The 22,085-nt window shown below is 49.2% G+C and overlaps 1 protein-coding gene across 1 annotated transcript; it reads right to left on the reverse strand.

The window, feature by feature from the left end:
- Positions 1–4,131: 4,131 nt before the first annotated feature.
- BHLHE22 (basic helix-loop-helix family member e22) lies at positions 4,132–7,280 on the reverse strand. Its single transcript, XM_048938775.1, has one exon. It carries the CDS (start codon positions 6,481–6,483, stop codon positions 5,566–5,568), a length of 918 nt encoding a protein of 305 aa, XP_048794732.1. The 5' UTR covers positions 6,484–7,280; the 3' UTR covers positions 4,132–5,565.
- Positions 7,281–22,085: the final 14,805 nt, after the last annotated feature.

Raw genomic sequence — 22,085 nt, forward strand, 5'->3', positions numbered from 1 at the left:
CCTGCAGCACACCAAGAAACTGGTCTAATTACAAAAGAACCACTTACAGCTACACCTGTGCACTGATGCTGAATGGCTGTATTCATAAATGTTAGTAAGTATGAGTAAGCAGTTGCTGCATACAAAGAAGCAAATATGCAAATCTTTAAAATATGATTTTTTTCACGTGGAAGCGAAGTACTGAAATGTAGTGGAATCTTGATCCTCGTACAACACAAAGCTGCATCTGTGATGTGCAGCAGGTTTCCCTGGGACCTCAAGTACTGAGGTTGTGGTTGCACACCTTCTGTAATAGCATCAGTGTGCATATCTTCCCAACTATTTGCACCTCAAAAGCAGCCTGTCTCTGCCATGAGCATTGCAGTAGTCTGTCTTGCCGTATTTTGCTACGCTGCTTGTATTACTATTATTTGTTTTTCCCTTTAAACAACACTTGTTATCACAAGAAAGTTGACCGCAAGTCTGGGATCTGGCAACAAAGGGAACAGTAAGGAAATGCCCCGTGGTGACTTTTGCCGATGAACTTCTGCATCAGCTCCTCTTCCCCCCTACCCCCGTCTTCCCAAGAGTTCAGCCGCCAGCCTCCCGCAGGCACATTCCCACGCTGCCAGCCAGTGAACCGCCCGGCTGCGGAGCGCGTCTTCCATAGCCTCCCATGGAGGAACTCTTCCCGGCAGAGACTTCAGAAGCCGCCGTGGACTTCCGAAGCCGCTTCGGACGCTCAGTGCAGCGCCCTTCCCGCTGCCCCGGCTCCGCACCCCGGGGCTGAGCCCGTCCCACCTCAGCCGTGGGTGCCGTGCTGCCCGCTCTCCGATTCCCTGTTCTCGGCGCTCTCCACTCCCCAGAGCCCCTGAGAATAAGCAGGGAGAGCCGGCCGCCCTTCTTATAGCAGCCCGGACGGGGACGGGAGCCCGAAGAGGTTTCCTAGTGAGCCCGCTCGGAGCGCTGGGTGAGTTCGGAGCCGGTGGTGAGGAGGTTTACACTGGAAAGGCGATTGTTGGCCCCTAATCCTCAATTACAGGGGTTTAAAAATAGTATTAGAGGGGCAATCTGTTCGGCAACTTCTTGGAAGAAATAATTGTTGATTTAGATAAGCGCTGATCCCCTCAGTGTTTGATGAAGACGTTAATTTATGGCTGTCTGGCAGTTTATGGCTGTCATTAGACGTTCAGCTTTGTCTCTGTTCGAAGTGCGTCTTTCTCTTTATTTTCAAACGGTAAGCAAACGGTTGTGTTGGAGCTAAACCGCATCACTTCCCTACGGCATCTCAAATTATCCACAGATCATAGTTCTTACATGCGCGTATATGAATTTAAAAACACAGCAGTAAAGTGCTCGAAACAGACCATCAATTCGCTTCTTCTTTTATGACACGTTTCGGAGTCGGGTTGCGAGGACAAGGGCAGCGGGGGAAGGAATTAACCCCTCCGAGGCTGCGGGACGGCCGCGTCGGGGCAGAGTCCGAACGGCCCCGGGGGGGTGGCGGAGCGCGGGGGAGGGAAGGGGAATGCGAGGACACGGGGCTGATGGGGACGCGGGGACACAGGGATGATGGGACGACGTGCGGCTGCCAGCGGCTCTGAGCTCGGCCCTTTAGGTGTGCTACCCCAAGTTTTATCCCGCCCCGGCCGGGAGCGGCTCTGCTGGGAACCTCGGTCCCCTTCTGGCCTATGGGAACGCAAGCGACGCTGCGGGGAGAGCTGTGGGGTCCCGAGTCATTGAATTCGCACCCCCAACATCCTCTCTTCGGCACAAGAACCCGAGTGTTAATTGCCGCAAAGTTTCCGAACACGTGGATAATTTACTTTGACTGCCGCGTTTTAATTAAAAGCAAACTTATTTATGTTTCCGATGTTTATATTGCGTGATTTAATTACGTTTAGAGTTAGCGTCGCACTTCCCTCCCCTCCCCCCCTCTTCCACTCTAAATCACATTTTCATTAAAGGTTTTAATAAGAAAACTCACTTGACCACTATCCGTTATGCGGTCCCTCCATGCACACAAGTTCACTTACCCATTCATTTAGTCACTTACTCATTCCAGCAGATCCGCCGCCACTGCTGCTAGCAGGGATGTGAACACTCATAATTATTTGTCAAAGTCTGGAAAGTGTATTATCCCTTCTTCTAGTGGTAATTAGTTACCATAGCATCTAATACGTAAATGTGCCCAGAGCACACCATTAACAGTTAAGCAGAGGATTCAATTTAACACATGATTATATCTTTCATAAGTCATCACATTAGGAAAGCCAATGTCACTCATGCTGGGACCATTTCGGGCTCAGAGCCGGGGTAAGGGCCGGGGAAGGGTCCGAGGTGGGGAGATGCGGCGCGGTGCGGCTGCGGACATGGGGGGCTTTTTGGAAAGGACCACGTTTCTTTCCATCAGCCAGGCGTTAGGCGGGGCGGGGGAGGCTCTGCCAGCGCCGCCCGGAGACGCTGCAGGAGGACACAGGGGGTGGCAGCACCCCTCACCACGCTGCCCCCTCGGAAAAAGCCTGGAGGTGACAAGCGAGCTCCCAGGGCCGGCCTGGACGGCAAAGAGTTGGCGTTACTCTTCCCTCCCTCCTCCTCCCCGCCGGCGGAGCCAGGATTGGGGAGCGGGAGGGAGAAACCTCGGCCACGTCCATCTGCAGGAAAGGAAGAAGAGAGGTTAACGGAGCGGCGGTGAGAGCCGCTCACCCCTCCGGCCCCGATGGGGAGCGGCAGTCCACGCAGTCCCCGCAGCCCCCGGCCGAGCTCGGAGTTCCTCCTCCGGCACCCGCCGCTCCGACGTGACCTCGTCGAGGGGACAGCCCCCGGCAGCCCTCTAGGAAACCAGAGGTACCGAGTGCTGAGTCTTGAGGCAAACACCTCCCCGATGCTGTGAGCACACACACACACACACACACACACACGGGCACGCACCACGCCAAGCTGGTGGCGGTGGTTAATTCCTAATCAGAATGATGGACAGCAGAGACGGAACAATACAAACTAATGGCTGTGTTGCTGATCACTTTACCCCTTGATTAAAGACACCCAATTATGGCGCAGAACAGTGTCGTAATTATGTTCCTTAATCACATCCAGGAGGTTTAATTGCCTTAACGATGTGTTTCATTAAATGAATTTAGGTATTATAGTCGACAGTTTTCATACACAGTTGTTTTCAAATTAACATAATATTAGACATCGTCATGGAAATTGTTTTAATAATCATAATTAGACGCACCCAGCCTTTGTCTCGCAAATGCTGAGAGACGCTGCTCCCGGCGCCCGGGGGCTGAGCTGCCCACCCTCTCCGGGCCGCCTTCCCACCGCTCCGTGGCACTTTACAGTTATGTTTCCTGAAAAGTTACAGGTTCTGATTAATCTTTTCTGATGGGAAGTGGAGCGGAAAAGATTGATCCCCTTCTCCTCCCTCCCCCCGTGCGGGGCTGCCGACGGGAGCGGAGGTATGGAGGGCATCGGCCTGGGGGGGGAGGCGGCCCCAAAACTCGGGGACGGAGAGAAGGGGGTCTGGAGTGGCAGTCGGGGCCCAATAGGAGAGGAAGACCTCCGAGCAGGAGCCCCTCGTCGGAGGCAACCGAGGGCTGCGGGGGGGGAGGCACTGGGGAGCAAAGGAAAGGAGTCATCCCTCCACATGCCCTTTCCCCCCACCCCCCTCGTCCACCTCCTTAAACCTGGAGGTAAATGTTTAACACAAAGCACAGCGCGATTACAAACGTTTGTTCAAAATATTTTAATAAAGATTCTTTCCGACATAGGTACACATACAAACGATCGTACATTGCTGTCATAATCTGATTGACCTATTTAATATATATCACTCTTTACACATCCGTGACCTGCCAACAGATCCATCACGGCTCCCATTGCGCCATCCAACCTGACAGTCCGAATTTATATTATCTGCGAGGAGAGGAAAATAGCAGGACTCGGGGTTGGAAAGAAAAGAAAAGAATAATTACAAAATCCGGATTTACAACTGGCAGAGAGGCAGCACCCAGCCATGCAAACTCAAGCGGAAGGCTCACTTTGGGAAAATAGCTCCTTCTTGCTCTTCATCTTTCTTCCCTCCCCCCCCCCCCCCGCCCAAAAAAAAAAAAAAAAAGCCCATCCCGCCCTCCCTCCCACCCCCCAAAAAAGAAAAGAACTCCACACGCTCTCGGGAAATCAGCCCAAAGTATTTTCAAGTGTTTCAACTTCAAGATTATCATCCACGGTCGGAAAGGAATGATTTACGTACACATTAAAAGCGGTCCAAACGATACCTCTGCAAACACAGCGCCCTGGGAAACATTGGCGATATTCGCATAGCAGCTTTTGCTCTGAGCCCGGGAAAAGGGAACGGCCATCACCTGCCCTAACGCAAAGCCCTTTCCCAAATCAGTGGCCGAGCCACGAAGAATACACCTTTCCTGTCATTTTTGGACTGAAGCGATTTATTAAAGCTCAATTGAGATACAGGGATGATGCAACTCAAAAATCCAAGATGACCTTTCAGAAACCTCAGCAGCTCGGGTACAGCAACAGTTCCGGTTATACGGTGTTGGCAAATAAACGCTTTCAACACTTGGCACACAGTTTTAAGTTCATCCATAAACAGAATTTTAGAAGCATTATAAAGTAACCGCACAGAAGACCCCTGACCTTAACACATGAGAACTACCGGCGGGGCGGGAGGATCACCCAAAGAAGAACAAATAAATACGTCCCGTCTGTACAGCGCTGCGGGTGGGGGAGGACGAGGTGCACACAGATCCCTCGTTCAGAAACGCGGTGCTTTCAGCCATACACGGAGGAGGGGTTCGGATCGGGGAGGCTTTTTTTTTTTTTTTTTTTTTTTTTTTTTTTAATCTCTCTCGTAGTTTTTTGGGTTTTTTTTTTTTTTTCCTATTTTTTTTTTTTAATCACTCTCACCAAAACTTTGCGCGTTTGCACGGGATCAAAGTTTCGAGACGCTAAAAAATACAAAGTCTTCCATAAGCAATGCTCCAGTCTCTTTGTTTCTGCGAGTCGCTTAAATAAGAAGTTTACATTTCAAGTTTGTTTGTTTCCTGGCTCAGAAGAATTATAATAATACTGCTAATAATTAAAAAAAAAAAGAAAAAGAAAAAAAGAAAAAAAAAAACCCTACGTTCGCGTGCCCTCTCTGATTTGTCCCATCCACCTCCGCTCCCCATCACCTGGACCGCTCGGTGCTGGGCGGGCCAGGATACGGCTCCGCTCCCCCGTACCCGCGCTCTGTCTCCCTCCCGGCCGCTGTTTCTCAGCCGCCCCATTGTCCGGACATGCAGCGGCCCCCCCGGGGCTCAGCCCGCGGCTCCCCGCTGCAGTGTTCGCCCCCCGCCGCCCCTTCTCCCGCCCCGGCCCCCTCTCGCGGCCGTCCCGTCCCGGCGGAGCCCGCGGAGCGCTCGGAGCGGAGGGCGGCGGGGATCCGGGCGGCTCTCAGTCCCTCCGCCGCCCCTGCGCCCCCCGGCCCGGCCCGGCCGCGGCCCCCCGGCGCCCTTTCCTTCCCTCTCATCTCCCCGGGGCCGCGGCGGAGGCAGAGGCGGCGGCGGCGGGGCTCGGCGCGGCTTAAGGCTTCTCCGTGCACTGTTTGCAGAGACTGGAAGAGACGCTGTTGAAGATGGCACATTTCTCCGGGCAGGAGGTGGCGGGAGGCAGCCCGGCGCTGAACGGGTACCCCGCCGCCTGCTCGTAGGCGCCGAGGGCGGGATGCAGCGCGGCCGCCGCCGCCGCCGCCGCCGCGGCGGAGCTGGGCAGGGAGGCGGCCGAGATGGCCTGGCCCTGGTTGAGATAAGCCACGAGGCGCCGCATCTCCTCCAGGGCCTGAGCCTGCATGAGGATGTAGTTCTTGGCCAGCAGCAGCGTGGCGATCTTGGAGAGCTTCCTCACCGAGGGGCTGTGCGCGTAGGGGATGACGGCCCGCAGCTCGTCCAGCGCGTCGTTCAGGTCGTGCATCCGCCGCCGCTCCCGCGCGTTGATGTTGAGGCGCAGCGCCTTCTGCTCCTTGGACTTCTTGCTGCCGCCGTGCCCGTGCCCGTTGGAGCAGCCGCCCTCGGCAGCCTTCAGCCCCCCGCCCCCCCCTCCTCCCGGGCCGCCGCCGCCGCCGCCGCCCGCCGCCGGCGAAGCGTCGCGCGGGTCCCCCCCGGCGCCGCGCAGCAGCAGCTCGCAGCGGCCGTCGCTGTCGTCGTCGGGGCTCTGCTCGCCGCCGCTGCTCTCGGCCACCGAGCTGCGGCTGGCGCTCTCGCCGTACTTGACGCAGACGGAGCCCGGCGGCAGCGCCAGCGGATCTCCGCCGACGCCGGGCTGAAGCAGCGCCTCGGGCTCCGGCGCTTCGTAGCAGGCGAGCGGCGAGGGCTGGCGGTCGCGCGGGTGGGAGAGGTCGAGCCCCGGGGGCGAGCGGAAGGCGGACTCCATGCGCTTGGCCGAGGCGGCGAGGCTCTTGTGGAAGAGGTCCTCTTCCGCGGGCAGCCCCAGCGCCCGCTCCATCGGCGCCTCCGCCTCCTCCGCCCCCCTCAGCTCCCGGCCCGCTCCTCCAAGGCTCCTCCGCGCCGCGGCGGGCGGCTCCCCGGCGTCCCGCGGGCGAAAGGCGCCTCCCGGCTCCCGGCGGGGCTGCGCCGCGCTCGGTGGCCCCGCTCCGCTCCGGGTTCCGGCGGCGGCTGGCTGTGCTCCGGCGGCGGCTCCCGCTGCAGCTCCGGCTCCGGCTCGCCCTCAGCAGGCGCCGCGCTGGGGCATTGTGCGCTGCCAGCCGCGCCGCTTCCACCGTTTATCTTGCTTGGATTCACCTTCAAGAGATTTCCGGACCCATCAACCAGCAGCCGCCGCAGACGGGGGAGTCTTTTACATCATTATCTCGGAGAGTAGGTTATTATGGAGAAGAGTCGCCTGTTGGGACAGAGCTTTCTACCCAATCAGGTTAACGTTTTAATTAATAGGATTAAAACGGTAACAAACAATCCCAGGCGCTATCTGGCCCCGAGTCTGAATAGTTTCATTTCCCAGGTCTGCAGGCAGGCAGCAGCCCGAGCTTTATAAGCGGCGCCCGCTCCATTATTCTCGCTGCCATCTGTATACACAGCTTAACGCATATGTTTGCAAGACGTTGTGTCCTGTTAGTAACCCAACAACTGCCTTTAGCTTGACATGTGTGGCGACTTTCACTCATCAATGAGCACACTAAAAGCCCTACTTAGATCGAAGGATGTTCTTTGCCTCCTTCAGCAAATTGCAGCCCCGCGCCGCGCCGGAGCCGCCCGACTCCCACTGCCTCGGCCGTGCGGGCGGAGGGACACCCTCTTCCCCCCCCACCCCCCCGCAGCCCACCCGCCCCCCGCGTTTACATCCACTCAGAGCCCCCTCCCTTCCCCCCCTCCCCGCGGAAGGGAAAAGAAAAAAAAAAAAAAGAGAGAGACAACTGAGAAGCCCCGGCCCAGCTCGAGCCGAGGTGCTCCCGGGGGCGGGGGGGGGGGGGGGGGGGTCCCAGCCTTCTCCACCCCCACCCGCAGAGAGATCCCGAACCGCGAGGAGGTTCCCCTCCTCTCCAAGCAGCAGATTGCCTCTTGCTAATGCTTATCCCGCGCGTCCCTATGGAAAAATAAATCCCCGGCATTTACCTCGATCTGGGGAGGAGAGAGGGCAGAGAAAGCCCCAAACCCACCAAGTAAGACCCGAACCTACCAAGACGGTCCCGAACCCACCAAACTTTTTAAGACGATCCCCCAACTCTTGACAGCGCCCTCCCTCTCTCCGTCCCTCTCTCGGGGCTCCGCTCCGTTGGCAGCCCGGGACCCCGCACCCCCCGCCCCCCCTCCCGCCGGGCTCCGTCAGCCGCTCCCCGCTCAGAGCCGCTCTCCTTCTCCACTGCGGAGCGCTCTGAGAGCACCCACTATTTAGCGGCGGGTTTTCGTTTCGGCGACATCAGTAAAGACAATATTTCCCAACGCTTCTACTAAATCATCCTTATGGGGCAGAATTACCGAGGGCTATGAAATTTTTTGGTTTCCCCGCTTTCATTAAAAACCTTTTAATTGTGTCTTTCGGAGTTGGCCCCAGGTGTTGGACTCTTTTCATTACATTTTGCTCTAATGTGATGAAATTCTAATTCTCTCCTTACCATATGGTTAAATTTCCCCACTGAGAATTAGTTGAAAAAGGAGAAATAATCTATTAATCTCTGTAATAGATTCACAAATGAGCTTTGCCACAGAACCTGTTTTTGAATGGTAATATGGGAACAGTTGGGTGCCTTGTTTCAGGGAAGAAAGGAGCAGGCGACAACAGCAAACGTTTGAATTTTCACCTGGAAAGAATGAAAAGGAGCCAAGCTGCGGATCTCCGAGTAATTGACTGAGATTTCAGAGAGCGAGGACAGGACTATAATGCGGACCTTACAATGCACACCCCGGCACCGGGTGTCCCCAGGCCAGCCGGGCCCTGAAGGACGGGCTGCTCCAGCCCTGTCCCTTCCCTGCCCTTGCTCCTCTCCCTGGTCCCGGCCAAGCGAGCAGCCACCGAGCTGCCCACCCCTTGCCACGCGTTAACCTCCATCGTTAGCGATCCAAAAGCATTTTGCCTTTCCCCCCCGCCCACCATTAGCAACTTCCTTTTCCTTGGGACCTTCAACAAAGGCGTTTGTCACCGCAGAGTATTTATTTATTATTATTATTGTTATTTTAAATTTCAATCAAAGCCACCTTATGAAAATCACGCGGTCACTTGAGGATGACGGACGCTGTTACTCCGATTTGACGGCTAAGGGGAACGTTTCACCGCTGGCAGCTTCGAAGACAGAGATCTCCGTCTCCATCCCTCTCCACTCATCGCTTTCTCTGCCCCTCCCTCCCTTCTGCCTGACCCTTCGGGGCCCGTCCCGTCGGGCCGACTGCACTCCCGGCCTCCTCCTCTCCGCTCTCCCCCAGGTGCGCTCTCTCCGTCTGCTGTTTCTCTCCGTCCGTCCGATCTTTTTGCCCACCCCGTCACCGTCTCGCTGCCCGAGCTGTTCGGTAGTCTCAAGAACTTGAGTTTGGGAGCGGACAGAAGAATTTATAGAAGCTCTAAATGCGGGGCTTATAAAAACACCGAGGAATGGTCTTTGAGGTTTATGCACTCGTAAACTTTTGCTGATTGCTTCTGGGAAGTTGTCAGGCATTTAACATCGCGTTTATCTTACAGCGCAATGAAAACACATCTGTCCAGATCCTCGTTACCTGCTTTAATTGCACCGTGGCCCTCTGCCATTGGTTGCGCGTTATTTCGGGGTAGGAGCGGCCCTCAGCCGCAGGAGGGAGCGCGGCCCGGCCCGCAGTGAGCATCCCGACCGCGTTCCCTCTCCGGCCGCAGCCGGACGGAGAGGAGAGCTGAGAGGTGGGATTCAGGCCGAAGGTTTCACGCAGCTCCCGGTCCGCCTGTCCCCGGCTCCAACACCGCACGCCGGGACCGAGCTGCCCGGACAGCCGCGGGACTCGAGGAGAGCTCTGCCTTCCCTGCAGATCCCTGCGTTTGTTCTTCTCTCGTTGGCAAAGTTCATGTGAGTTCGAGGTGAAGAAAAATAAAGGGTTAAAAATAATGACAATGACGGCCCCACTGCAGCCCCTCTTAGTGTACAGCCCTCACAGGCGTCTCCGCAGAAGTCTGTGAATTCCCGACTTGGCAAGGGCTCCATGTAAGGGTGAAGGACGTCCCCGGGCTGCGGGGGGAGCATCTCCCCATCCCGGCGCCGTGAAGCGAAGGGAGAGCTGCACAGGTGCTGACTCTATAGCGGGGCACATATGAACCGTACTGGAGTGAGAGTGCGGCCCCGCTCCTCCAGAAATGGGCGGCCCTAGGAGTAAGGAAGGAAAAGTCTGAGAGATCTGTGCCACCTGAGGGTCCCCGGGGAGACCCCCGGCCTCTAACCGACCCCTTCCCCGCAGACGACGGGCAGAGCCCCGGTCCCGACGCGGCACTCCCGATCCAAAATCCACAGCACCATCTCCTGGGCAGCGGGCGCAGTGCAGGGCTCCTGCGAGGCGCCGGGCTCGGCTCGGGCTGCAGGGAAGGGCCGGCGTGGGGTTGGGGGCACCGAGAAGAATTGCCATCTGACTGTGCTGCTTTGAAAGCCGAAGCCTAGGGGGTAAGGGATGGGCTTGGGTAGGAGTCAAAAGACTCTGTATGTTTTATCTACACATTTACATGGTCCCAAATCATGGAATGTGTGTACTTGAAATAGTCTAGAAGAACCTGGTGGTATTTGAGTTTCAGAGGCAAAACTGGGTGCACAAATGCTGCGGCATTATGCTGAGGTTTATGGGGAAAACCAAAAGGTCTTACCTAAATCAATGTGTTTCCCTTCCTTCCTTCCTTCCTTCCTTCCTTCCTTCCTTCCTTCCTTCCTTCCTTCCTTCCTTCCTTCCTTCCTTCCTTCCTTCCTTCCTTCCTTCCTTCCTTCCTTCCTTCCTTCCTTCCTTCCTTCCTTCCTTCCTTCCTTCCTTCCTTCCTTCTTCCTCCTTCCTTCCTTCCTTCCTTCCTTCCTTCCTTCCTTCCTTCCTTCCTTCCTTCCTTCCTTCCTTCCTTCCTTCCTTCCTTCCTTCCTTCCTTCCTTCCTTCCTTCCTTCCTTCCTTCCTTCCTTCCTTCCTTCCTTCCTTCCTTCCTTCCTTCCTTCCTTCCTTCCTTCCTTCCTTCCTTCCTTCCTTCCTTCCTTCCTTCCTTCCTTCCTTCCTTCCTTCCTTCCTTCCTTCCTTCCTTCCTTCCTTCCTTCCTTCCTTCCTTCCTTCCTTCCTTCCTTCCTTCCTTCCTTCCTTCCTTCCTTCCTTCCTTCCTTCCTTCCTTCCTTCCTTCCTTTCCGTCCTTTCCGTCCTTTCCTTCCTTCCTTTCCGTCCTTTCCTTCCTTTCCTTCCTTTCCTTCCTTTCCTCCCTTCCTCCCTTCCTCCCTTCCTCCCTTCCTCCCTTCCTCCCTTCCTTCCTTTCTTTCTCCTCTTTTTTGCATCTTCGAGACTTTATCCATTCCTATTCATCCAATTTACCTATCTCCTTCCTTCCTTCCTTAGCAAATATGCCCTGGATTGACTGAGCAATCTGCAGTGCTTAGGTATTTGTTTCAGCCTGAGTTCTGCCCTATGCAGATCTATCTAATCACTAGGTTTCAGTGCAAGTCTTCATTCTCCGTCCCTTTCAAACACTCCCAAGAAATGTCAGGATGGGTTTCAGCAGGAGTGGGGGTTGAAGTGCTGGCCATGAGCAGTTGATATTTACTCCATGTCCATCTTTTATGCTTACGCTCAATTCTATTTTCTTTATACTGGAAACTTTCCACTGTAACAAGTGTGGCACTGAGCTTACTCTCCTCACTCCCATTTGGCCGAGCTGGAGACGTTTATTTTCAGTTAATATTTCATTGCCAATAGGCTCTTCCTTTCCTTTCCCTTCCCTTCCATGCTTCTTGAACTCCTTCCAGTTCACCTTTATTGGTACTGAAAGTACTTAAATTTGAAAGCAGCAGTCGAGGTGCTATCTCATCAGTATTGTGTACTGAGAGAGACATCTATCACTTCCTGGCTATCTGACACGATGCCTCTGTGTTACAAGTCCAAAAATTACATTGGATTTTTTTTTCTTGGTCTCACTGCTGGATCTTATTTAATTTACTGAAGCCCATACTCCAAATCTATATGTTGGTAGGCACGTATATTACACCTACTATGTTCCCTTCAGTCACCACTTTGCAATTACAGGAAGAAAAAAATGCCTGTGTGTGCCTTTCTTTCCTTCTTTATAAATCCATGCTGTTTATTGGCTGCGGATCCATTTTCCCCTAAGTGCTCAGGACTTTTACCTTTTAATATTTTCCCTGCTATATTACTGCAGCCTGAAGTTAGGCTTACCAGATGGTAGATGACAGGATCGCTCTTTCTCTTCCTCTTCCCCTGCCATTTTTAAAGACCAGTAACACGTTCCCCTTTCTTTTCAGACTTTGTAGAGCTCACTAATTCTCCACAAATGCTTTAAAATAATTGTCAGTAGTTTGGATAAGTTCATTAGTGAATTCCCTTCTCTCCTTATGAGGCATATCCTACGGATATGCTCAGTTTCACATACTCAGTTTCTTCCCCCTTCAACCTTTCTTATGACCTTCTCTCAACAATTCTTGCTACATGGATTTCTTTTCTGATTGTGCTTTATTTTTCTTTAAAAAGCAGTTCAGTGTATTTGCTAACTTAGCATCATCACCTCTTTTGTTCCCTTCTTCGTAGAACAACAAACATCTTTTATTCCTAGCAATTCCTTTCCCTTTGTAATTAAAAGCTCATCTACAATCTGGACACATCTACATAGTTGTACTGAAAAATACAGGTGCTATTGCTAGCAACTCTGTTACACTCTATAAATAAGGTAATTTTATAAGTTTAATAAGTTATCATGGACATAAAATATAAAAATGTGCTGAAATACAGCTCAGTAAGAGTAAAAATCCATATATTTAACAGAGAAAAATAATTCAGTTTTCAGATTCTTCCTATATTTCAACTATTTTTGAAATAAGGTGTAAGCTCTTTTCTCATTAAGCACTTCTGTCGCCATGCTAAGTAATAAGGAAGAACAAAAGATTTCCTTCCTGGATTACTTTGTTGAATTCACACTTTAATCTCCAGGTAGATGATGTTTTTCAAACACACTCAGATGTCTGATTGTCAGCTTTATGTCTCGGGAAGCATTCCCAGCAATTCGGGTACAGTAAAGTATCTACCTCGAGCAAGCCTCTGTGTGCTATATAACTTTTATAGTCATTATAAAAAGTAATTTATTGAAAAAACTTAAACCTTTTCCAACTCAACTGACTTTTGATTTAAAGGTGTGAGCTCCTGGTTATGGAAATAAGGTGTGGTAGGTGCTTTTTTCAGAATTAGGTTTGCTGTTTATATCATGAAGTTTAGAAGCTACAAGAGTAACATCCTCTAAAACATAGCACGTTCACAGAAACTGGGATATCTCAGCTCATGTTTCATGGTTACGCTGCCTGGAATTGCACATAATCTGAGGTAGGGGAACTTTTCCCTTTTTCACATCACATTTCTTCTCCTGGGTACTCTTTTTATTTTCCTTTACTGTAGTATAATACAGTGATTCTGGCTGCAGACTGGTTTGGGGAAATGGCATGTAACAGAAGAGAGGAAGTAACATCTCACTGGTATCTGACTGTCTGTCTCTGTCCTTCTGCCTCTCATTTTCTTTCTGTATTTTTTTTTCATCTTTCTCTTCCTTGCTTGCTTTTGCTCTCTTGATTCCTTGTGTTCTTTCTTCATATACCATATGGCCATGCTTCGTTTTGAGATGGAACAACCCTGTTTTCAAAGTGACAATATCCTTTAATAACAGCAGAGATCACGACCAGGAAGAGAGTTCCTTGTAACAGTGCCTAGCTCTGATTAGCACTGTGACACAAGCTCATCGTGCTTTTGAGCCAAACCATTGCGATGGGATTTGAGTTTGCAATTTGATCCAGGGATGAGATCAGCCAGCTTCAGCCCTGCTTCTACCATGGGCTGTGTGTGGGCAGAGAGCTGCTGCTGCAGACTGGAGGATCCCACCACACTGCAGCCACACCAAGGGAAGGACCAATGTCATTTATCAATGACATAGACGATGGAACCTAGTGCACCCTTAGCAAGTTTGCAGATGACAGCAAGCTGAGCTGTGTAGTCAATACATTGGAGGGAAAGGAAGCCATCCAGGGGGACCTGGACAGGCTGGGGAAGTGGGTCCATGTGAACCTAATGAGGTTCAGTAAGGCCAAGTGCAAGAACACCCTGAGAGCAGCCCTGTGGAGAAGGACTTGGGGGTCCTGGTGGATGAGAAGCTGGACATGAGCCAGCAGTGTGCGCTTGCAGTCTGGAAGGGCAACTGTGTTCTGGGCTGCTTTAAAAAAGGGGTGGCCAGCATGGAGAGGGAGGTGGTTGTCCCCTTCTACTCAGATCTTGTGAGGCTCCATCTGGAGTACTGCGTTCAGACCTGGGGCCCCAGTACAGGAAGGATGTGGAGTTCTTGGAGCGGGTCCAGTGCAGGGCCACTAAGATGATCAGAGGGCTGGAGCACCTCTCCTATGAGGAAAAGTTCCTATGCAGGAACTGGGCTTGTTTAGCTTGGAGAAAAGAAAGCTCTGGGGAGACCTCATTGTGACCTTCCAGTACTTGAAGGGAGCTTATAAACAAGAGGGGGAATGGTTGTTTACGATGGTGGATAGTAATAGGACAAGGGGGAATGGTTTTAAACTGAGACAGGAGAGGTTTAGGATAGACATTATGAGGAAGCTTTTCACTCATAGGGTGGTGACACATTGGAACAGGTTGCCCAAGGAGGTTGTGGATGCCCCATCCCTGGAGGCATTCAAGGCCAGGCTGGATGTGGCTCTGGGCAGCCTGGACTGGTGGCTGGTGACCCTGCCCTGCAAGAGGGCTGAAACTAGATATCATTGTGGTCCTTTTCAACCCAGGCCATTCTATGATTCTATGGAAGAAGAACAGTGAGGCACGGGCAGGTGAGGTGGCAGCCTTAGGGTTGCTCTTCACTGTGCTGGTAGCTTTGTCCTTTGGAATAAGGGCAGAGGACAACATAGAAAAAAATCCCAGAGCACTACAGCTCAGCTTTTAGAGAAACTTCGGCTTATTCAGAGCATTTTGTAGCACAGCTTCAGATACCCAGAAATGCTCAGGTACTACAGAGCTGACGCACCGCTTCCTTTCTGAGAGTAAGGACGAGTGACCAGTCAACGCTTGAGGGCTGACAGAAGCACTTAGCGTCCTTAGCCCCTCCTTGGGCTGTCACAGAGACTTACTGTTGTTTCCTCTGCAGAGTTATTGGATTATTCCAGGAGAGGTCTGCTGGAGGCAAGGATTCCACAGACCTGCAGGCTGAATCCACCAAGGTGACAGTCATCTCTCAAGAGGCAAGTCTGCAGTGAGATCTAAACATATTTCAGACTTATTCACTCCATGACGGTCCAACTTCTCTTGCTGACCATCCGTTTGGACAACAATTTGATTTATTTGAATTCAAATGGGCATGAAAACAAACGACGTGGCCTGAGGCAAGACTAGGCACCTAATTTACAGAATGTCTAAGATTGTAGCTAGGGACTTGTGAGCTATTGAGGCACTCAAGGAAAGGGCACAGGCAGCCTCTTCACATCTCAGCCCTGTACGTGCCTCTACATACAGCATGACACTGGGTTAATGCTAGAAATTAATGCAGGAAATTAATACAGGAAATTCCTAATGCAGGAATTGGGATTACAGGCTGGATCGCTGGACTGAGGCCAATGGGATGAGGTTCAACAATACCAAGTGTTGGGTCCTGCACTTTGGCTGCAACCACCCCAGGCAATGCAGTCTTATGGCAGAGACCTGGGGGTAAATGTTGATTCTCATCTAAACATGAGTGTGCCCAGTGCACCAAGAAAGCCAATGGCATCCTGGTCTGTATTAGAGGTATGTTGCCAGCAAGATCAGGGCGGTGATCATCCCTCTGTACTCAGCACTGGTGAGGCTAAATCTGGAGTACTGTGTTCAGTTTTGGGCCTCTCACTACAAGAAAGACACTGAGACCTAGGAGTGTGTTCAGAGGAGGGCAACAAGGCTGGTGAGGGATCTGGAGCACAAGTCTTATGAGGAGAGGCTGAAGGAGCTGGGATTGTTTAGTCTGGAGAATATAAGGTTCTGGGAGACCTCATTGCTCCCTGCAGCCACCTGAAAGGAGACTGTGGCAAGGTGGGGATCAGCCTCTTCTTCTGCTTAACTAGCTACAGGACTAGAAGGAATGGCTTCGAGTTGCACCAGGGGAGATTTGGGTTGGATGTTAGGAAAAACCTCTTCTCTGAAGGAGTGTTCAGACACTGCAATGGGCTGCTCAGGGTGGTGGTGGAGTCACCATCCCTGGAGGTGTTCAATAAACATTTAAATGTTGTACTCAGATACATGATTTAGTGGGTAAATATTGGCAGTAGGTAGATGATTGGACTGGATGAACTTTTCCAACCTTGTTGATTCTGTGATTCTGTGAAAGAAGCCCTGATTAATGTACTGGTTGGACCAGGAACAAAACAAGCAGCCTGCAAGGAGACTTAGCTGAGGTCAGCTTCATGCCAATCTGAGTGGCCATTAGACTCAAAGGATGCTTGCTTGAGGGTTCCTGAGGCACATGTTTTAGGCAAGGGATTTTCCTTGTCTCTCTCTCCTAACTTTGGCCATAGGTAACTATGTAGGAATTTCCTGACATAATGGCAGAAGTATGGAAGATGGAGGCTGCAGCACTGCCTTCAGCTCAGGTAAACCTGTCACCCAGGGGACACAGGTTCTGTGTCACATGGCACATACCAGGTTTGCCCTTTGGGCATTTGGACATCTGGTCTTTTGGTCCAATTTTTGATTTTTCAAAAAATCAAAATTTTCTATTTTGATTTTTCTATTTTGATCTCCCTTCTTTTCTCTATGCTGAATGAAACCCATGTTGCAGTGGAGCATAGATCCAGTGAGCTCACAAACCTTCTGCCCACACATGGGATGAACCTGAGCTGAAGTGTCAACACATTACAAGATTTGGTCACCATTTTTAGTGATGAGTTCAGGATTATGCTGGTAGCACGAGAGCAGGCATAGTGAGAGACACAGAGCCTGTAGCACACAGTTATTATATTCATGCTGTTGATTCTGATTCTCTGATAAAGTTAATTGACTGAGTCAGGGCAAATTTGCTCTGCACCTGCTCTGGACAGAGCAAGATCAACCAGCTCTAATCAATCACTCCCACTGGGAAACTGGCACAAATAGTGCTGGCTTTGCTAGTGCCAGTGGCTGATCTCAGTGGCACTGGTAATCAGGGAGTCCTCCCTGAAGCTACCTTCTCTTTAACTATTAAAATAATACTTTCCCTCAACCTTTCTAATACACTTTGTTGGTGTCTGTTCTACTCATATGATATTTTGGTATTTTGGAAAAAATTGTACATTACTTCTTTTGCAATGCTCAGTTAAATTGACTCTGTTATGGACCAAGAAATCATGGAGTCATGTTGGATAAGACCTTTAAGATCATCAAATCCAACCATCAACCCACCACCACCATGCCCACTAACCCATCTCCTTCAGTGCCATATCTACTTGTTTCTTGAACATCTCCAGGGATGGTGACTCATCACCTCTTTGGGCAGCCTGAAGAATCTTTTCTACTCTAAGCTCCTCCTCCTCCAAATGCCTTCAGCAAGGAGAAAAGGCTACAGTTTAGTGTACCTATAGTGTATCTGTAGGGCCTGTGGGTCAGGAGTCAGATACAGCTGCACACCCTGCATTTCCTGGACTTACTCATCATGGTATCAACAAAAGAATAAATTGTAGGGAAAGACCATGTTTGCATTTGGGTCCTGTAAGCTCCCTGTTTACATGCAATGGCTACATGCACTCATCCTGTGCTAAATGTGGGTTTATATACATTACTTCTCATGTACCATGTGATGAGGAGCTTTAGCCTGAGACAAGAGTGCACTCAAGGAGTTATTGTGTTTTATGCCCTGCTTATATCAAATTATCTTGCTTATGTGTCTAGGTGCTCAATAAGAAAGCAAGGAGACATTTGAGATTTTAATTTGGATTCTAATGAACAAACCAGGGCAGGGCAGAAACAGTTCTATTAACCCTCTCATCCTCACCCCAGCTGTGATGGGCACAGTAGTGATGTGTTTCTCTCCACACCAGGCTGGGAAGGCATGGGAAGAAGTTCATCTGTCCCCATGAATTTAATTCCTTGAACATCTGGTTTCTGTCTGCTACTGACAAGATGGCAGGCCAGATGGGAATGTCCTAGTGGCTGCAGTCAGCCTTGAGGGTACGTATTACATTAGGCTCAAAGATATTTTGAAAATAATAGATTATGGGACCTGAAGAGCTTTTGCATAAAAGGCTTAATGTTACTGCAAAGATAACAAGGTTCTTGCTTCTTTTTTTCTTTCTTTCTTTCTTTTTTAAGGTAAAGTTGTTAATATAGTAAGAGGTAAAAGATATATGGATCCAGTTTGAAAGCTGAAAGCTGGGACCTCCATTACTGAGGCTATTTCAGCTGATAAGTGAAGGATGCATAGTTTCCCCAGGATGCCAAATGATGGGTAGAAATTTGTCCTACTGAACTGGTCAAATTAAGGGGTAAAGAGAGCCAGTGGATTTTTTGAACCAATAGAAACTCAAAGTTGATTAGTTTCAGTCCTTGGATTTAAACATTTTTACCTTAATAATGAAGAGTAAAGACATTTATGCTCAGAGACAGACCATACATCATTTACTGACATCACTAAGCAGGGTGGACAGCTTCTACTTTGGGCTTATAGAATTTTTTCTTTCAGCTCCAAATTAGTGATTCCACAGACTGAACACAAACCTGACTGAGGTTCTGTACTTGATAGAAATGCAGTGAAACGAAGTCTAGTGCTATTTCATGTTTATATTATGTTAGGAGAAAAATAGAAACCCATTCAATTTCAAATGAAAGGCATGCAACAGCTGCCAATAGCTGCAATGAAACCTTGGAAGAAAAAAATAGAGATATTAATGTAGGGCAGCCAGAACAACTTGTTTCGAACAAAAAAGTACTGTCCATTTGAGGAAAGGGTAGGAACTAAGTGGGATTTTATTATACTATATTTTATTTCAAATGATTTGATACCAGCTTGCACTGTGATTCTTGAACTTTTACAGGAAAAACTTCCTCCTCCCCTTCCCCCAAAAAATCCACAAAAATCATCTGGCAACTAGAAAATTCAAGGGGAATGCTAGAGGAATACTATAATGTCTGCAAAGAAATGGAGTGTTCGAACACTCTTCAGGGTTATCATTTATGCAAAACATACAGAGAAATTAAAGCAAAAGGACACAAAGACTAGCTATCCCCATACACATCCCCCACACAGCAGGTGCAGGGAAGATTTGTCCCTTTAGGTCAGATTTGACATAGATTATTTGCTGAGGTGTTTGAGTAACCTCACTGTCCTCTCTTTTCTCACTTCCCTGAGACGGTCTTGCTGTGACTAAATGGGACATTTTTGTATTTCAGATCATTTTCACTGATCTGCCTGGAACAGCAGGCACCATTTAGAATCACACAGTCTCAGCTAAGTGGACATCAGTTTAGCAGTTCACAGTAAAGTAGGCTTAGGTAAGAGCCCGTTAGTCCTCATTTTCTTCAATCTGTTTCTTTTTCTTTTTCATTTTTTTTAAACTGTCACTGTTAAAAAAAAGTACCCATTGAAAAAAAAAAAGGTCTACAAATTCGACTTCTGACTATGTTTAGTACCGCTATTACAGAATGCTGCCAAAGAAACAGGGTCTACACAGCTTTGGATTTCTCATGAGAAATCGACGCAAATAATCTGTTATAAATCAAGAGAGAATAAAAGAGGGAGATAAGGCAAGACCAGTGTAACTACGAACTGCCACCACGTGCTAAAGGCAGATAGGTATATGTGAGGATATCAGTTGTGTTGTGAGAGGTAGACTGGTGGTCAGAGGAGGTTGTGATTCCAGATGGACAAATGCTCTGCCAAAAGGAGAGCAGGATAGAGTTATTAAGTGGATTGCTTTGCACAAGACATTTTCAGGCAACAACCAGCAGGTAGATTTGACTGAGTCCCAAAACATGACACAGTCAGGAAAAGGCTGCATCAGGGTAGACCTAGAGGTCCAAATGACAAATGTCTAATTCAGCATCAGTTCATCTAATTAATAGTTTGTTTATAAGAAATTGGAGGACTTTATTGTATTTACTCTAGGAAGGTGACAAAGACGGCAGTGTGTGCCTGTGAAGGGAAGGTGTAGGAAAGTGTGTTTTGGGGTTGTGCTGGCACTTGCTCTACGGAAACTGCTGTTGTGTTGTGCTTCTGTAGCTATGTGCTGATCTATTCACACAAAGGCAGCATGTGGAGCAGACCTCTGTCGGGCTCCTTGGCTCTTAAGGATTCTAAACAACAGCTGTTCTCTCTCTCTCTTTTTTTTTTTTTTTTGGGGCCAAAGTCAAATGCAGCAGCAGAAAACATGTGGGCTTCAGTGCTACGGAGCAAGGGTGCAATTCATCCTCCTTTAGCAGTTGCAGGCTTGTGTACTTGTATGAGCAGCGTTTAGATGCATGTGACACTCCAGAGGAGAGAAAGAGAGTAATAAAGTACAGATTATGGTTGAAATGCCCCAAAGAACTACTGTGAGCATCTGATCTGACCTGCTGTGTCAATGCAGAAGACTGTCATGAATTAGTTTAAACTAGATTGTGTCTTTAGGAAAGAAAATCATAATGTTTCAGTTTCCTGTGTTAATGTACCATGACCTTAGAGAAATTGTACCAATGGCAGCTGTTCCCATAGCTTTAAAGCATGCAGCTTTCTCCTGGTTTGAATCTGGCTCCTTGGCATTGCATTTTTATACCTTCTATGTCTAGGCTAACGATCACTTTTAACTCAAGTAATGAAGCCATTAACTTCACATTTGTTAAAATCAGCATTTTGGATTCCTCGAGTTTATCATGCTAAAACACCTCTCAGTCACTCTGGTTTATTTCCATTTCCTTTCACTATTATGAGCTGCCTTCCTGAGAGGTGGGCAACAGAACTGGGCACTACTCCATCTGCACTGGTTCAAGAGCTCAGTGGCTCTTGAAGTGGCACTTGAAAATGAAGCCTGAATATGAAGCTGTCCCCTACTTGATATTCCCCATTTATAACTTCCCTAGCCTGAGTTGTACTTGGTGTTCCAGTTTTTTTCCCCTTAACAATACTGTCCTCCATTCTTTGTCAAGATGACATTCACAACTAAGTCGTTTTTGTTTTTAAGATGTGGCATGATATTACCATACTTTTATCCCTCTTTACTAGCACTTCACAGACTACAGAAAAGGTTCAGCACAAGAAACAAAGAGAAACGTTGATAAACTAAGTTGTACATTTTGATCTAACTTTCATCTGATTTAGACTGCAGATATTTTTCTTGACTTGTCAGAAATAGCTTCTAATTTCTGAGTAAGCTGGAGCAACTCTTTGGAGCAGACAGTTTGTCTTGATTGATTCAGCGACTGATTTTTGATTCTCTGTTCAATTTTGGACCCCTCACTTCAAGAAAGACATTGAGACCCTGGAGCATGTCCAGAGAAGGGCAGTGAAGCTGGTGAGGAGTCTGGAACACAAGTCTTATGAGGAGCAGCTGAGGGAGCTGGAATTGTTTAGCCTGGAGGAGGCTCAGGGGAGACATTATTGCTCTATATAAGTACCTGAAGGGAGGCTGTAGTGAGCTGGGGATCAGCTTCTTCTGTCATGTAACTAGTGACAGGATGAGAGGGAATGGACTCAAGTTGCACCAGGGGAGATTCAGGCTGGATGTTAGGAAATACTACTTTGCTGAAAGAGTGGTCAGACACTGGAATGGGCTGCCTAGGGGGGTGGTGAAGTCACTGTCCCTGGAGGTGCTCAAGGGAGGTGCTCAAGGAATGTTTAGATGCGTTGAGGGACATGGTTTAGTGAGAGCTATTGGTAATTGGTGGATGGTTGGATGATCTTCTAGGTCTTTTCCAACTTTGGTGATTCTACAATTCAGAGGCTTCAGCTGATGAGAAACTATCACAGTGACAGAAAAAAAATCATCACGGTCTAATTAACTGTTAACATTTTTATTATGAGTTCTAAATCTTAAAATACAATCAGTCACAGAATCACGGAATAGTTGAGGTTGGAAGGGATCGCTGAAGGTCATTGGGTTCAAGCCCACACTCAGATAGGGCCATCTAGAACCGGTTGCCCAGATTCATGTCCATTTGTCTTGAAATCTTCTACAGATGGAGACTTCAAAACCTCTTTGAGCAACCTGTCTGTGCTTCAACCAGCCTCACAGTAAAAAAGCACTTTCAGGTGGAATCTCCTGTTTTTAATTTATGCCCATTGTCTCTTGTCTCATCTATAAGAACTGCTGAGATCTTGACTCCCTTTTATCCATTTATTTCCATCAAGTTTTTATACATGTTGATAAGAAAAATTACTGTGAGGATGGTCAAGCACTAGAAGAGGCTTTCTAGAGAGGTGGTTGATGCTCCATGCCTATCAG

This window comes from Lagopus muta, chromosome 3, assembly GCF_023343835.1.
Source record: "Lagopus muta isolate bLagMut1 chromosome 3, bLagMut1 primary, whole genome shotgun sequence".
Lineage (NCBI taxonomy): Eukaryota > Metazoa > Chordata > Aves > Galliformes > Phasianidae > Lagopus > Lagopus muta.